The 16238-nt window shown below is 34.6% G+C and overlaps 2 protein-coding genes across 9 annotated transcripts in view; one reads left to right on the top strand and one right to left on the bottom strand.

Moving 5' to 3' along the window:
- Nucleotides 1–6811, top strand: part of LOC136836414 (echinoderm microtubule-associated protein-like 6) — a 44310-nt gene extending 37499 nt beyond the window's left edge. For 5 of the 6 annotated variants that reach the window (XM_067100626.1, XM_067100629.1, XM_067100627.1 and 2 more), the window contains exons 29-32: nt 1117–1321; nt 1465–1667; nt 2488–2645; nt 2950–6811. In XM_067100626.1, the coding sequence (XP_066956727.1) occupies nt 1117–1321; nt 1465–1667; nt 2488–2645; nt 2950–3166 (783 nt within the window). In that variant the 3' untranslated portion in view covers nt 3167–6811. The remainder of the gene's footprint in view (nt 1–1116; nt 1322–1464; nt 1668–2487; nt 2646–2949) is intronic. The other variant, XR_010852390.1, reaches the window with a different exon arrangement.
- A 708-nt stretch (nt 6812–7519) lies between these two features.
- The window catches only part of LOC136836415 (myoneurin-like), a 30743-nt gene continuing 22024 nt past the window's right edge, over nt 7520–16238 (bottom strand). For all 3 annotated transcript variants that reach the window (XM_067100630.1, XM_067100632.1, XM_067100631.1), the window contains one exon: nt 7520–13386. In XM_067100630.1, coding sequence (XP_066956731.1) covers nt 12892–13386 — 495 coding nt within the window. In that variant the 3' untranslated portion in view covers nt 7520–12891. The remainder of the gene's footprint in view (nt 13387–16238) is intronic.

The following is a 16238-nucleotide window of genomic DNA, read 5'->3' as shown; positions in this document are numbered from 1 at the left end:
ATTGTTAATTTACTTGCCAGGAACACAATTCCTTGCTGTTTTTCGTTATCTGTGATGTTATTTTCATGTGAGTTTGATCAAATCTCAAAGGGAGGTGCATTTTGAAAGATGTGCATTCATGAGAATAAACCACGAAGAAAGATACCACTTGCAGTTTGCATTGTGCTGTAGACCTGGCTGTTTTACCATTTTTAGCTTGGTCTTGTTCTGACTCTCACCTCTCATTATATGATTAAATTTTTCTGGTTAGCCTATTGTGAGTGTAAAAATGTGACTTGGTAGTGTGGTTAGATTTTATGTGTATAAATGTTTGTTACAGTAAGATTTCTTTGTTTAAAGAGAGATATTTTGACCATGACCTGAAATAAGCTCAGGTGTATCATACCTGTTGTGGAGTTCCTTAGGCCTTTTGTCTTTAGGTCATTGCAGCATTCTCTTTCTTGCACACCCCATGCATCACCAATGCAGCAATTGTTTGTTCTTGAATACAGAAATAGCAACTTCTTGCATAATTCTTCCCTGTTGATCCACAGCATGCTTTTGGCACATGTAAATCCCTGTCATACTGATACAGGAAAATCTATAATTTTTAAAGGTATTTGATAATTGTACAACATTATTGTACATGTCCATGCCTTAAAAAGTCACTTTCTTTCCCTCATTTTTTATTGCAAGAATTATTCATGATTTTATGCTGCACATCTCCCTTTCCTGTTGCCTTCACTGAGTGACCACTGAGAGGCAAGGTGTTCCTTAGAGTGTTTAAAAGATTGTTTGTTTTCAGAATGCTTTGAGAAAGGCCTGGTGCCTTCTACTTTATTGCCCAAAATAAACCATTTTAGTTCTTTTCAGTTTTTGTATTTTGATGAGATATTTTTATAAATTCAATATGCTCAACCCAACATATTGGCAGTTTTGATTCATGGAGATTTGTTTGTACAAGTGCCAAGTGTAAATTTATGTTAATGCTTAATATTCTGTGCCTGGAAGCTAAATCCATTGAAAATATATCAGTTTGGAAGAAGTTTTCAAGAAAGTTATCAGTATACTTTTTACCAAAAATTTACGAAGGTTATTTTGAGCTCGAAATGATTCCATCTTATGTTGTAACCTTAGCTAGCCATTGATGAACTCTATGATGAAGACCAAGAAACGGATGCAGCTTTGATCCATGTTTGGAGACCTTCAGATGGAGCAAATGTAGCCGTTCTTAGAGGGGGTGCTGAAAATGTAATAACTTCCCTTAGCTTCTCTCCAAGTGGAAGGTTCCTGGCTTCATTAGCTGATGCAGCAAATGTTCATGTCTTCAACTGGATTAAAGGTATTTTCCCAAGTTAATTTCTCATTGAAAGATGTCCACAATGCAGTAAGCTAGTATAGACCATGATTTCAATATCAGAATACAGTATCGGCATTAATTTTAATTTGCAAAAGAAAAATGCTCCTCTCTCTCTCTCTCTGCAGGGGTCCACATTGCAAACTTAACACTTCGTACAGGAATGGCAATAGCAATAGCTCATTCAGGGGAAACAACAGTGGCAGCGCTATCTCCTAGAGCCCTTTTGTTTCTTGACCTTGTTGGCAACTCATTAGTTACTACAAGAGGAAAGGCGCCACCTGATCTGTTACCTGATGAGGCAGCTTTTAATGGTCTAGGTGTTGCTCCAGTTAGTACCAAAATTGTATTTATATTGGTTAAGGATACAATAGTTTTTCCAGTTTGGCACTGTACCTAACACATGTTTTTGTGTTATTACGTGTATGCACTTTCAGGTTTTGACATTATGTGCTCAGGATATTTTCTTACCATCAGATTATGCAATCATGCATATATCAGAAACTTATTTTAAACCATTTCAAATGTGGTACATTTTTCAAAAGTTGTACTGATAAAACGTAGCAAGTGTTCTTTGAATAGCTAAGAAGTTTCCGTTTGCTTATATAGGGGCCAGAATAATGTTTTCAAGTTCACCAACCAGTTTTGCACATGTGCTGAAAACTTATATAAGAGGTGATGGTTTGTATCCCTGTAGGAACAATTAAAGACTTACTACAGACTACAGAAATGGATACCAAAACAGTGACTTGAACATATTGACAAGATTGCAAGCAAAGTAAATTAGTGCAGATGCTATAGTAGTCAAGAAAGCCTTATCAAAAAGAGTAGTCTTCAGAATTTTTGGGGATTGGTTGTCCTGGCTAGGTCGAGATTCCAGGCTGAAGAGTGACTCCTTCATTTCAATCTTCGTCAATTCCGGATGAAATGAAGTCTTTTCGTTTGTTTGTCGAATTTAAGAGATAAAGCTTTTACAGTGTTTTGGTAAGGCATTATAATGAAAACCTCTTTTATATGTCATGCATAAACATGTATTCCCATCCATTTATAAATACTGTAATCCAGTTTATTACTTTGTCGAAACATGTGCTACAATTAATAAGAGAGCTGTGTTGAATAAAATGTTGATCTCTTTATTCCATTTCTTTTAGAATGGGAATGTTTATGTAGCTTGTAGCGATGGGAGTGTTGTGGAATGGAAAGGAAGGATTGCTGTTCGCTATGTTAGTCCACCAGAGGAACCTGAATTTTCCCCACCTTATCGAATGGCAATAGCTGTAGGCCAAGGAGCTGTATTCACTGCTTGCAGGTATCAAGGAAAAGCAGCTTTTTAAAAACTTCCATGAATGAAGGACTGTATTCTTTGTATTGACAAAAATTTAGTATTGTCATATGAACAAATTGGCAGGTCTTCAAAATTCTTTTTAAATGTATTCCTGCTGTTCTACATAATTGTTTGTTCTCAATAACATAAAAATATGGGCATAATTATTGCACAGATTTTGTAAAAAAAAAAAAAAAAAAAAAAAAATACAAATGTGAAAATCATCACATGCCAATCCTGGAAGCGAAGCTAATACCATATTTTATTAATAGAAATAATTTATCTTCAGGTTGGACTCGTCAGTGATAATTAGGTGCTATACTACAGACACCGAAAAACTAACATTTTTCTCAGACTCCAAAATCGCTGTACCAACACAAGACTGGACCCCAATAACAGCTCAGTTAGGAAGCACCATGATCATTCTTGGTGGCCGTAAGCAACAGCCATTCATTATTCTAGATCTGAAGTCTGGGAAATTTACATTAATAGAGCAAGGGACGTAGTCATTGCATTTTTTATTACTTTAAATTGCTGTGAAGGTTGATTAGATTTCAAAGTAAAGCATTTAAAATCATGAAGGTTGATTATGCTGTGACATTACTATCCACTGTTACTTGTATTTTTTCGGGTCTTTGTTCCTCTTAGCCTGCAGCATTCACTGCATTTCAGATTCCTTAATTTCAAATCTTTGGTTTGTTCCTCTTAGCTTGCCGCATTTACTTTGGATATCCTAATTTTCAGACTTATTTTGGAAGTTGGCTATTTACTGTTTGGTTTCCCTTGTAATGACTTTTAATTTTATATTTATTCCTAAAAGTTTGCTTAGTACTCTCAAGATTTGCTTATGTCAGTTAAATCTGTTAATTTTACACCAATTGTGCTTGTTTCTCACTCAATCTTGCATTGTGAAATCAAACCTTGAACAGATTTATATGCTTGTACATTACATTGTGTCAGTACTTCCCACTACTTTTATGAAACTGTTTAAGTACAAAAGTGGAATTGTGTCCATACAGTGTATGAACCATGCATTTTTACTTATACTTAATGTCCAAAAAGTTGTTGTTAGCCAAGTATCCCTCAAAACACTTAGTAGAGCGAACCCTTATTTTTCTGTATCTTAGCTGCATTAAGTTAGGGAAAAAACTTTCATGTTTTGTTTCATAGCGAAAAAATCATTTGGCAAGGCGAACTTTCATGTTCTGTTTCATAGCGAAAAATATCATTTGGCAAGGCTGTCTCCAAAATTATAATTTTCATTTTTGGTTCTAACCATTATGTTACCAGTTTTACATTTTCCTCCATTCTCCAGAAGTGAATACAATATCGACTACACGTACCTGCATTGCCCACAGTAGCAAATGATGAATTTTGTGGGAATATAAGTTAAAAAGTAAAAAGGTTTGGAGAGAATAAGTGCAATAAACCCACAGTCAAGAGAATGGGGTATATCCTAACTCAAAGAAGGCAGCTTCTAGGGATGTCAATGACGAATCATGGCAAAGTTGTTGAAGGGAGTAGTTACAACAGCCTTTCTTGAAAAAAGTCACGCCCTGTAAGCTAAACAAGCAAACCTCACACATGAAGCAGTGGTCAAGGATGAGGATGAAACTCGTGGAAAAGACTCCTGAAGAAACCCTTCATCTTAAAAAATGTAACATCCACAATGAGTCCCTGGAGGCATAGGAACTACTTTTGCCCCTGCCCCCAGGAACTACTTTTGCTGGGGCCAGGTGTTTAAGGCCTACCAATATTTGACAGGGCTCAGTAAATTCATCAGACCAAACAGTGAACGTGTAGGTATCCTGGATGGAGGAAGACTAACATTCACTGATGTGACAGCAGATCCAAGATAAGAGTTCTCCAAATCTGTATTTGGGTTGCAGACATCCAAGGAACAAGACCATCCTAGTTGGATGGGCTTCCTGCCTTGAGTCGAGGTGACCAAAGTATAGGGAGATCAGGGAGCCAAGAGACTCATCATTGCAGGTTCTGGCAATCAGCCATCAATGGAGATCATAAGAAAAAGCAACATCTCGGTGGGAAGTCATCTGAAGCTTTTGGGAGCTAAGTTGTAAGTGGCAAAGAGCCTTACAAGAGAAGCCAGGTGAGATGCACACCCATTAAGGTCTGACCAAAGGGCAAGGCTGACGAAAGGGCTCCTTTACAGCATGAACCGCAAAGTTTAGAAGCTGAGATTGCATAATGTATGACTAGAAAATCCATATCCATCTTGAAGGGCCAAGGCATCAACCAAGCAATTGAACAGAAAAACCAGGCAAACCATAACTCCAGCGGATGGCAAACTGGAAAGAAAAGAAAGCAATTCTACTGGCCTTTACAGACCCAAACAGCCAACTTGTTGCAAAATGTAAAGGAGGCCAATCACCTGAAGGAGTGCGTACTTGAGGGAGTGGTACTATCCTCCAGATACTCCAGTGCTAGTGAAGTAAAGCAAGGTAGTGAGGAACATCCATGGATTATACGGAAAAGATGAACAGTGATCTGATCCTTAGGCTCACCACAAGTAAGTCCAGAGCTGTGACTGGCCAGACTCATTGAAGTGCCCATCAGAATAGACTAGGGGACTGATGATGTGAGAGCAGTGCAAAATTATAGGCCAAAGCACTGTCCAATATACGAGTTACAGAAGACTTCAAACAGGACCAAAAACTGTGACGTGTCACTTGGGCTGAAGGCCTCTGTAAGGTGCCCTTTCTTCTAGTTATGGTCCATTGATGCCACAAGAAAATGATGAGTTCTACTGATACCCTTTCAAGAGCTGAAACAGCCTTGGGTTTGAAAATAATGTTTATATGACATGCAGTATATAGTCAGTGTAAAAAATTTTGAACAGCCCCATTTAATGATGAAATATGCATTCAAAATTTTGTGATTCCTAGCTGGAGTGAACTGTTTCGTTTTCTGTCATATGTCTGGCATCACCATGGCAATGCAAGAAGTATGAGAGAAGGTTGAAACTCAGTTCACTCTTGCTAGATATCGGAAAAAAGTTCAGTGCATTATCCATCAACTTGGACTGCATTCGAAGTTTTTTGCAGTGACTGTATTAACATAAAGTGAACAGTTTAAAAAATGCCACTACATCTGCTGTCTACCTAATGATTCATCTGTTAAGTAAAATGAATTATAGTATTTCATTTCTGTTAGATAAATACAAACATCTTATTCTAGTGGAATCACCCTCCTCGCAACCTCTTCCACTAACCCTCAGAAAGAATTGTCTCAAGTCATGAAAAGTCAAGGCTTCCTCTGTGGTTTGACTATAATTCACCTATATATATATAAGTATTTGGCTAACTTGACTTTTTTACATTTAGCATAAGTAAAATAATCGCAATATGTACCGTAACGTAAATGTTTTAAATTTTGTATGTTTTATAAAATACATTTTAGAAATGGACCCTTCCTTTAAATGTACCACTATTAAAAATATACAGTACTGGTAATCAATTCGTGGGCAGAATCAGAGTTTACTTATTTGTCTAGGATTCTCAAAGGTATTAACAGTAAAAGTACGAAAAGTTTCCTAAACTGATGCAGTCATACAAACAAAGCTTTCAGAACTTTGCAATTTAATTTTGTCATTTTAATAAGTACTTCCAAATATTAGTTTTTGTTAGGATAGAAAAACCGAGGTAACAAAATAAGGCTTTTGATCATCAACCGTGCCATGTGATTGTCACGATAGTTATTGCGTTCAGAAATCCAGGGCGTGACTCCTGCTAAGTGCATCATATTAGTTAATAGATTACTTGTAAACATTTAACTTTCCCTATTTTTGTGTTAAAATCCTCAAAGTTATGTTACTCCATTAACCTACATAATTAGGTAGTGTATCGTAAGGGCCTAAAATTTGTGTTGCTAAAATGTTTCACCTTTCCTCAGTCAAATTTTGATTGTTTTCGATCTCTCCTCTCTCCCCCACATAGATCTCTCGTTTCTCTCCCACAAAGATTTATTTTCTTGTATCCTCTGCTCTTGAAATGATGGGTCTGCTATTTATTTGTCCTAACTCTTCCCATATTCTAAACATCCACCAGGGCAGTTTTTGAAATTTGGAAACCTAGTATGAAGTATAAAACATATTTTTTATGAAGTCTAGCAAATAAATATTTTGGTTAAAATGCATTTCATTTCTCTTAAACAATAATTTGTGAGGGATATATTGTTAAATCTACGTGTGTCATAAGCAAAAGGGTTATAAAGATCAGTAGATCATGGAGCTTGTAAAATGCATATACATTTACTTGGTACCTTTAATGTACCTCCAGATTCAGTTTATCACAACCCACCTGCAAATTTCCAATTGAAGAAAACATGTTAAACTTACCAAAGTGTTGCAAACCCATATATCCATCCTTTTATGAGAAGAAATTTTCCCTTTGTTCTGGTCACATATTAGCAAATATTTCTCCTGAGAGTTCAAATTAATACTGTACTGGAAATGGAATGTTGTAATTACTCTCAAATTTAACCATAAGGCAAGGAACACAAGCACAAAAGTAATATACAGTTGTGACATGGAGCTTTCATGAAAGCTTGACCTAAAAGTGTGCATCTGGGATGGTGCTCATTCTTAAATTTGGTGACATGTCTGTTCATGTCAGCCTTCCAGGAAGGGGTATAATTTTGCTTTTTGTTTGACTTCATTCACCTTTCCTGCATGTGTCGAATTAGCTTTACCCAAAGGTGTTTCCTTATGTGAGGGCTCAACTACTAGTCATAAAAGGTAACGCGACAATTTTCTTCACTTACTTGAAATAGTAATCAGTGTAATTGACCAATAACAATTAACCAAAAGTTTAAATACAAAAGGATTTACATTCACTTACTCAGCTCTCTCTGTATTTTAATTAAGTTATAGAGTACACCACTTTTGTCTGGTTCAAATATTCCAATTTCAATTTAATTTCACAAACAATATAACGACCAACTTTGGCAACTAAAATACTATCTTTAATAGTTAAGTACAATTCCTGATAAATACATGACAAAACCGACTTGTATTAATGAACGTCATTACCAGAAAAGCAAAGCAACATAAGTGCAGCTTGTTGATGTCACTGAAGAGTTCATAAATCACAAAAAAAGTGCATTGTAAATGACAATAATGTACAGGTTTGATCAGAAAATGAAATACACTAGAAATAACGGAAACATTCCACAACATAAAACAATGAAAAAGATTGCTTGAATTGACCACAAATACCTCTCATCTGAAGAATTTAAAGATGTAGTGGATAGCATACGGCAGCAGTGTTAAATCAGAATTTACAAAAACAGTCACAATAATAGTTAACAAAAAATGTCATGGCAATTTTTTGTAAAAATCACAATGTATAATAAACGAATGATGACTGTTGTGCAAGGGTAGGGATGTCAATTTCAAGAATGGAGGGTCACTATCAGTGATTGCTGTTTAGAGAGGACAAACTTGAAGATATTCACTGGTCACTTTCAACAAGCAACTAAGAAGATGAGATCTGGTGAACTCTATAATACAATTCTTGCCTGGAAATGACAAAATACAAGAACTAGAATAATAATTTACATGCATAAATATTACCTAAAAATACAGGTATCATAAATGTGTAAACTGCATCATAAAAATATACTGTTATGTACTACAGAACTTTTCTATGCTAGTATCTGACACATCATACATTCTTTGCTGGATACATACAGAATATTCAACTTGGCATACATGTAACTTCCAGTGTTGCAAATTTCACATAGGAAAAAAAAATAGCAAAATAAAAACATCTGAATGACCCATGCTGTATTAAGACTAGTTTCAAAGTACTGTACTGTATATCTAGTTAAAGAGAAGACAGAATGATAAAATTTACAGCTTGATATGATTCAGCATTTAATCACCTTTGTGATGTCATACATCAGAAACAAAGTGAAAAAGGAAGCATGACTCATTTATGGTAATAGTATGTACATCAAAGGTTATCTACATTGCCCTCCTTAACATAATTCATTAAGAGTACTTTCTGGTCAATGGCCGTAATAAAACCAAACCTGACTCAAAGCCAATACAGTATACAGAATTATGATAACATGGGTATGCAAGAAAAAAGTTTTTGTAAATTCACTGTTTAATAGCATACTGACGTCTAAAAAGGGCTCCTCTTGCCTGGTTTAAAACATTTTCATAAAGTTCATCATACTTGCTCTAACATAGTTATACCGTGAAGTTCATCCAACTTCTTTTAATGTAGTTAAAAAAGATGTGCAGTGATGTGTAATAAAACATTAAGAATCATTTTGTTGCAATAGTCAGTAAAGTAGTAGTACCAATGACCAATTAAATTCATTTTAACACTTTTGCAATGCCTCATAATTGACAAAAGGTTATTTACATATGTTCAGTGAGATTTTGCTGACTCATTTTAACAAATGATAAAGCCTTCTTACTCACAAGCAATGTCTCAGCTCATCTATAAGCTGGATACAATAAGTTCAAATACTATTGCTGAAGACTAATAATGTTGTATAGTATTTCTTGTAAAATGCAACAAATATTGACAACTGGTGTAACTTGTATTTTCTCAGAAAAAAAAAATGCATTTGTTATTTCTGTGTTTCTTGTATTAATGAATGCTACTGTAATGAAATAAGCTAAGGCACTAATAACCTTCAACATTATAGTGAATACAGTCATTTTCTACTTCACAATACTGTTAATCCACCATTCTCTTCAAATCTTGTAAGTACCTTAGTATATAAGTATAATTTCTTAGGTCTTAGGTCTGAAATTAAGAATACCCATGGACATGTTATAGTGTATGGCTTTTGGTTAAAAAAAAAAAAAAAAAAAAAAAAAAAGGTGACATGCTAAGATGTGTTGGTTTACCAAAAACTTCACTGCTACTTAACAGTTGAGGAACCTTAGTGTCCCCTGACTTCTGTAATGGCCATCAGTTTAAGCTCTACGGCTTTCTCCAAGTATCAGTTTTCTACCTTCTTTTTTAAAATTCCTTAAAGCCTGAGCTCATTAACCGCATTCAACACAACATTGTTGTGTGATACCATGAGAGTGCATGTCAACATGGTATTTACACAGAATTATCCTTAAATGGTCTACTTCAAACAAAAAAGAAACCTACCAACCATACACATTTTAACAATTTCAAATGAATGATGATTAATGTGACATCTAAGCGAGACCTTAATCCAGATATTCAATAAATCTACAAGATATACTGTAATAAAACTTATTTTCAAATCTAAAACAAAAAAGCAGGATTACACAGTTGTTGTTGTTGTGAATTGTCATCAATTGCTGTGCTTGTTCTGTTTTTAAGCATAACTGACACAAAGGTATTTTCCTGTAATTATGTATTACAAGAATATTTCTCATCACTTCAAAATTGTCACAGAAAGGGTCAATTTATACATTAATAATATACACAAGAAAAAGTTCAAGCATATCTCAAACAATTAGCTAATAGGATTAGAATTCTGTAGTGAGCTTCAAAATTTTCAAGGTTCACAAAAGTATTACAACCTTTAAGAAAAATATAAAAGAAAAGTTATGAAAATACAACTTTGTCAAAAACAAAAGAACACAATTAGCAAAAAAAAAAAAAAAAGCTGCTTTTCAGCAAAAGGGGACAATAAGTCCTAGTACTTAATTAGATATTTAAGGTTATCTGGAGAAAACAATCACTGTTTTTGCCCTAGTACCTAATCAGATATTTAAGGTTATCTGTAAAACAATCACTTTAAAAACAATCTCTTCTAAGTGCCTGAGTAGTAAATCAAATGCTATAGGTTTAACCTTTTTCCCCTACCACTAGTCTTCAAAATTTCCAAAGTTCCCCACTATCTTTGATTTTTTATAAATCATAATTTTCTTCCAGAAACAGCAAAACCTGAGGACTGATGAGTCAATCCTGCATTCCACGCTATTAAAAACTTGTGCACAGGATAATATAAAATCCGGACAGATTAAGGTGTCACTTGCAACCTGTGTTAAAAGTTTAACTTTAACTATAAGTCGATCTAAGTTTTATTATGAATTAAAAGAAAAAACAATTTTAAATTGAACCTAAGATTTAAAACTGGTAATTATACAGAAAAACTCCACTTGAAGTTTTGTATAAACGAATTTAAAAAAATAAAATAAACATTGATTTATCCAGTGGGGGAGAAGTGTGCAAAACCAGGGTTTTTAGGTAGGTTAATATTAAAATGGGATAAAGAGATGCCTTCTAAATTAAGGTGCTAGGTCCTACCCCCTACCAAACATGATTTAAGGCAACTTAAATTATAAACTACTCATTTGCTTACACACCTTGGCCATTTGTCTTCCTCTTTGTGCCTCCCTGATTTTAAGACAGCTTATGATTTAACATACCCTGACTGTAAGACAGCCTATGATTTCCCAATGTGGCCCCCCTTTACCATCAGAAATACATTTCAGATTTATAATTAGAAAAAATACATTTCACATTTGTCATTGGAAATACATTTCAAATTTGTCAATAGAAATGCATGTGAATTTTGTCAAAATCATATAAAAACGATCAGAAAAATCTATTATAAATTTAAATCACTTCCTCCTTAGTATGCTAATTGTTTTTAGGATCTACTAACATTCGAACTCAGCTGCAAGTGGACAATTTTCTTTACCTCAAAAATAAATTATGGCTTTGACAAATTAATAAACTGGTCTAACTTTCCAGCATAAGAACCACAAGAATTGCCACAACACACAAATGTCTTACCAATCTTGCAAGGTCCAAATTAATCGGAAAAAAACCCACTACCCTAAAACCAAAGGAAATACAGTACTTCTCTTTTCCACCATGGCACCAATTTCTGGTGAGACTAAAGCCAACTGATGTTCAACAAACACCAAAGCTGATTCATCAAGTACTTCATAAACTTCTAGGCTCTATGGTAATTTGGAGGATGGTTAACAAGGAACTACAATTGTTATGAAGAGGTCTTGTGATACAGTATCTGGAATTTAATTTGCTCTCATTTTTTTGCCATGGACCTTCTTGGCATTAATCCTGAAATGAAGTCTAATTAAAAACTGAATAAAAAAGAAGAGGTAGAAGCAATAGGCACAAACATAAAAATGGGTAAGCACACAGTTATTTTCAAGAGCCAGGATATGGTTACACAAGTAAACATGCAAGTTAAAGTACCTAATGTTACGCCCCAAAATTTGGCACAAAGTTATATTATTCTCAAGTTGTCCCTTAAACCATGTCGGATCACACTCATCACTATGACTACTGTTATTATCAAGTAGTTCAACATGACTAAGAGTTAAACATTTTGCCCCAGGACTTAGCCAAATATCAGTTATGACTAAACTTAAACTTGTGTTTCAACAGTGAGCAAAACAACTGCACACTGGAAATTAGAAAATTAAACTAACAAACAACACAAGTTACAAGTGTTTATAAAAATATTTAAAATGACCTAAAAAGTACACTTCAAATGTACATCTATTCAAACCAAACCTGTGATGGCGCCTGAACTTTTTGTTAAATACATAAACAATGTCAATTCATGCACAGGAAAGAACATATGTAGCAAGATAAATCTCTAACAAATCCAGGAATGTTCTATGAGGGTCCTCTAACTTAACCATGATAAGTCCCAGGAGGGGGAAAAACAGAAAATTTTCAAAACTACCACACTGTGATATGACTACAATTTAAAGTATGGCCAACAAAGACTAGAATCTGCACTTCCAGTCTTGATACCTACACTTCAACCCGTAAATTACAGTTAGCATCAGAAAAGGTCATATTTCATTCAACGGAAGTTACTAACATTCATAGCAAATAATTCAAAATATTTTCAATGATGCAAATCAGTAGGCTTCTACTGAGTCCATAAGCCTCAGGAACTGAAAGTGCACATGCTATAAACTTCGACCAGATGGTACAGAATAGACAATATAGATATAAAAAAATCTTTGGTGGGAAGCATTGAGAGACTGAAAGTTGACAGACTATTTCAATCATTCATAAAAGATATATGCCTATATATATATATATTTATATATATTTACAATGTACAAGTAACCACTTGTGAGTGCTGATATCCAATCACCTCTCATGCATTACTGATACAGAGTGCTGCACACTCTTCCATACAAAATGGGAACATAATACCAGCCATAAATACTGTACAACTATCCTACAAAAAGCCAAAATGATGTCACTGTCTGTTACATGGTAAACATTTCTACAGTTTCTGACTGTAATGGATCATTAGGGTCAGTAAACAGTTGTAGAGGTTCAGCTCTAACAATAGAACCTTTATTGTTAAGCTCTTCTGCCTGAAACCCTTCACTCTCAATATGTGAATGCTCAGCTGCAAATTGTGCATATTCCTCATCAATTTCCTCTTGTCCAAACTGTACAGGTTGAAGTGATGAGGCATCAGAAGTTGTGGTGGATATCATTGGTGTACCATTAGCTGTTACTGTACTAGTGACAGTTGCTGTCACTGCTTCTTGGCTTGCGACTTCCTGATTAGATGATGTTGGTGCTGACTGTATGATGTTTGAAGTTGTGGTTGTCGTAGTTGTAGATGAGGTATTATTTTCCATTACCACTGGTATGGCATAATAAACTCCAGTAGTTGCAGAATCCTGTCCAGCAACAAGAATAGTGGTGCTCCCTGGAACATTAGCGCCAAGTTGATCCATCTGCTCAGCAACCTTGTGAATAAATGGAAAGTTCAGGTTAATGTAACTGATTGAGAACAGACTGTCAATAAAAAAAATAAACAGTAGTCTGTATATGATAAATCGCATTCAAATTTGCACAAAGCTGTGCCGGGGATCATAATGAATGAATGTCCACATGAGAGTACAGTGAACCCCCCGTATTCGCGGAGGATACGTCCCACACCCCCCCGCGAGTTTAATAGGTCAAATCACAATGCTTAAAACCCATCTAAAACACTTAGAACTGCCCATTTTGATAGCTTAAACCAAGAAAAACCCTGTAAAATGTTAAACCTGAGTATTTTAATAGTTTTATCACAAAGTGCATCTATTCATGAAAAATATATGAAAATACAGTAATTAGTGAATATTTCTCAGTGAAAATAAGCGAATGGGCGAATTTTCCATAATGATGGCTAGATATGTTCCACAGAGAACCCGCTATCGCGTGAGTCCGCGAACCATGAGAACGCGAATACAGGGGGTTTATTGTACAAGTAAGGTCTTTCCAATAAACAGGAATATGCATTATAAACTTACACAGTAACTCAACAGACCAAAGATTAATCACACAAATTCACACTCATCTTCATATCCGTAATAAATCTTAACAGACTCTAGTAAGCATTTTAAGGAACTACATTAAAAAACTGTCATAAAATATACGAAGTTAACAGTCTTTCTAAGTAACGTGAATTAAGCTGATCTAATTCAAAGAAATTTAGTGTCATTATTTTAATATTACTAATAACTGCATTCCAAAACATAAATCCCAGAACTGTTCTGTGCCCATAAACACATTCCTTGCAGAAACATGAAACAGCTGAAAAATGTTGCACAATGACATTCTACACTTTCTTCTTACTAACATTACATCAGTTTTTGCTATCTCTGAGAAATATTTTCATTCCAATACATATGCTAAGTTCTAAAGGGGTTTACCTTTAAGGTAACCCTTTACCTAATGCTGAATATACCACTTCCCTCTGAAACCCAGACTGAACACCTGCAATTTACCAAGAATACATGTAACTTTACAGATAAAGCAAACACATTCAGCTTAGGGGATGAATACTAAACCAATCCTCTTTAGACTAGCAACGATTACTTTCCCACTATAAATGTAGGTTAAATGTATACAATACCGTCGAAATCACTTTACCTTGGGAGATCCAAAACTCATCTGCCATAAAACATATTTAGCTCTGGCTTACTTCTCTTAAGTTTGCAATCATATTCTTTTACTGCTCTCTGTATATTTATTTTTCATGACAAGGATATTTTGGTCTTATTCTGAACACAGATAATTATACTTTCTTGCAGTTTAAAAATGGAAAAAAAATCAGAATGTACTGAAGTAGGCCATGAATAGATTTCTTTACTTTTCTTTGATAAATTTAAAAATGTGACTAATACTGTATAGATAAATTCTTTCAACAATATGCTACTCCATTTACAACTGATTTGGCAACAACTCCTTGAACTGGACCGAACACCCTCAAGACATCATTCTAATGCTACTCAATTTGAAAATATGTAATTAATTTCTTTCTACATTTTCTAATGATGACATCATTTGACACCATCGGAATCTCATGGGAAGACTTTGCGAAATACCATTTTGCTTCATTGTAATACCAAAAGGTTAATAATTGTGTGAACAAGAAATAATCATTAATACCAAAGTTTTGCTACAAAAAAAAGATTTTTTAAATATATCATTTTCCTACTCTGACCATATTACAGTTCACCTAAGATAATCCTACATGAAAATTAAGAGCAGAACATTATTATTAAAGTCAGCTAATAATTGTCACTAAAACTTCTCCAAATCCCAGTTCTACAACATAATTTTCCAACAAAGTAATCATCAACCCTAAACCACTAACGGATCCAGAAAAATTTCATAGGGGGGCACCAATTTTCATATTATAGATATCATATATATACATATACATATATATACATACATATATTATATATATACATATATATATAGTTACAACGGGGGTTCCGTTTTTACACTACGTCGTAAACTGAAATATCATTGAAAATCATCAAAAATCCTAAGAAAACCTTACTTTTAATGCTTTGGGTATACTGAAAACAACATAAACTGCATTTTTATTGAGTTTTTCATCAAAAAACCTCAAAATTTTTATTATTCTGCTGTTTTTGGAGCCATATTTCTTCCATCGGATCAGCGTACAACGCGTCGTAACCCTGGAACATGCGTCGTAAACTGGGAAATAATTTCTGATAAATGTATTTGAAAAGCATCGTAACCTTGGAACATCATAAGCCAGACCCGTCGTAATCCGGGGACTGCCTGTATATACAGTATATTATTTCTTTACATACTCAATTTTTAAATTTTTTCCAATTTTTATATTTCTTATGTATGTTATTATCTAAATCTTCAATATTATTATTTTATCATTATTTTTCATGGAGGAGGCACATGCCCAGGTCCCCCCCCCCCCTGCATCCGCTAGTGCCCTATATTATGCTTCACCTTGTCCATAATCTTGTTTAATACAAGCTGTATACATGATTTAACATATGTAATCCCTTTGTTGCGCTTCACACAAAAGACAGTCTTTCTCTTGGCATTTTCATCTTCCTGATAGATTAGGAAAAGTCACGCATGCTATAGGTTTCTTTTTAGTGGATTTGTTTGCTCCTGACAATGTAACAAAGACTCAAATAACTAGTAGCCAGGACAATACCACAACACCCTTCAGCATTTCTTCCTGGTCTTTCATCAAATGACTATGTAGAGAACCACTTGCTTTGTCTATCAATGGGCCAAAGGAAGAAGCAAGTCATAAAGAACACTCAGC

This window comes from Macrobrachium rosenbergii, chromosome 56 (assembly GCF_040412425.1).
Source record: "Macrobrachium rosenbergii isolate ZJJX-2024 chromosome 56, ASM4041242v1, whole genome shotgun sequence".
Lineage (NCBI taxonomy): Eukaryota > Metazoa > Arthropoda > Malacostraca > Decapoda > Palaemonidae > Macrobrachium > Macrobrachium rosenbergii.
This window is presented reverse-complemented; position numbering and strand designations above follow the sequence as displayed.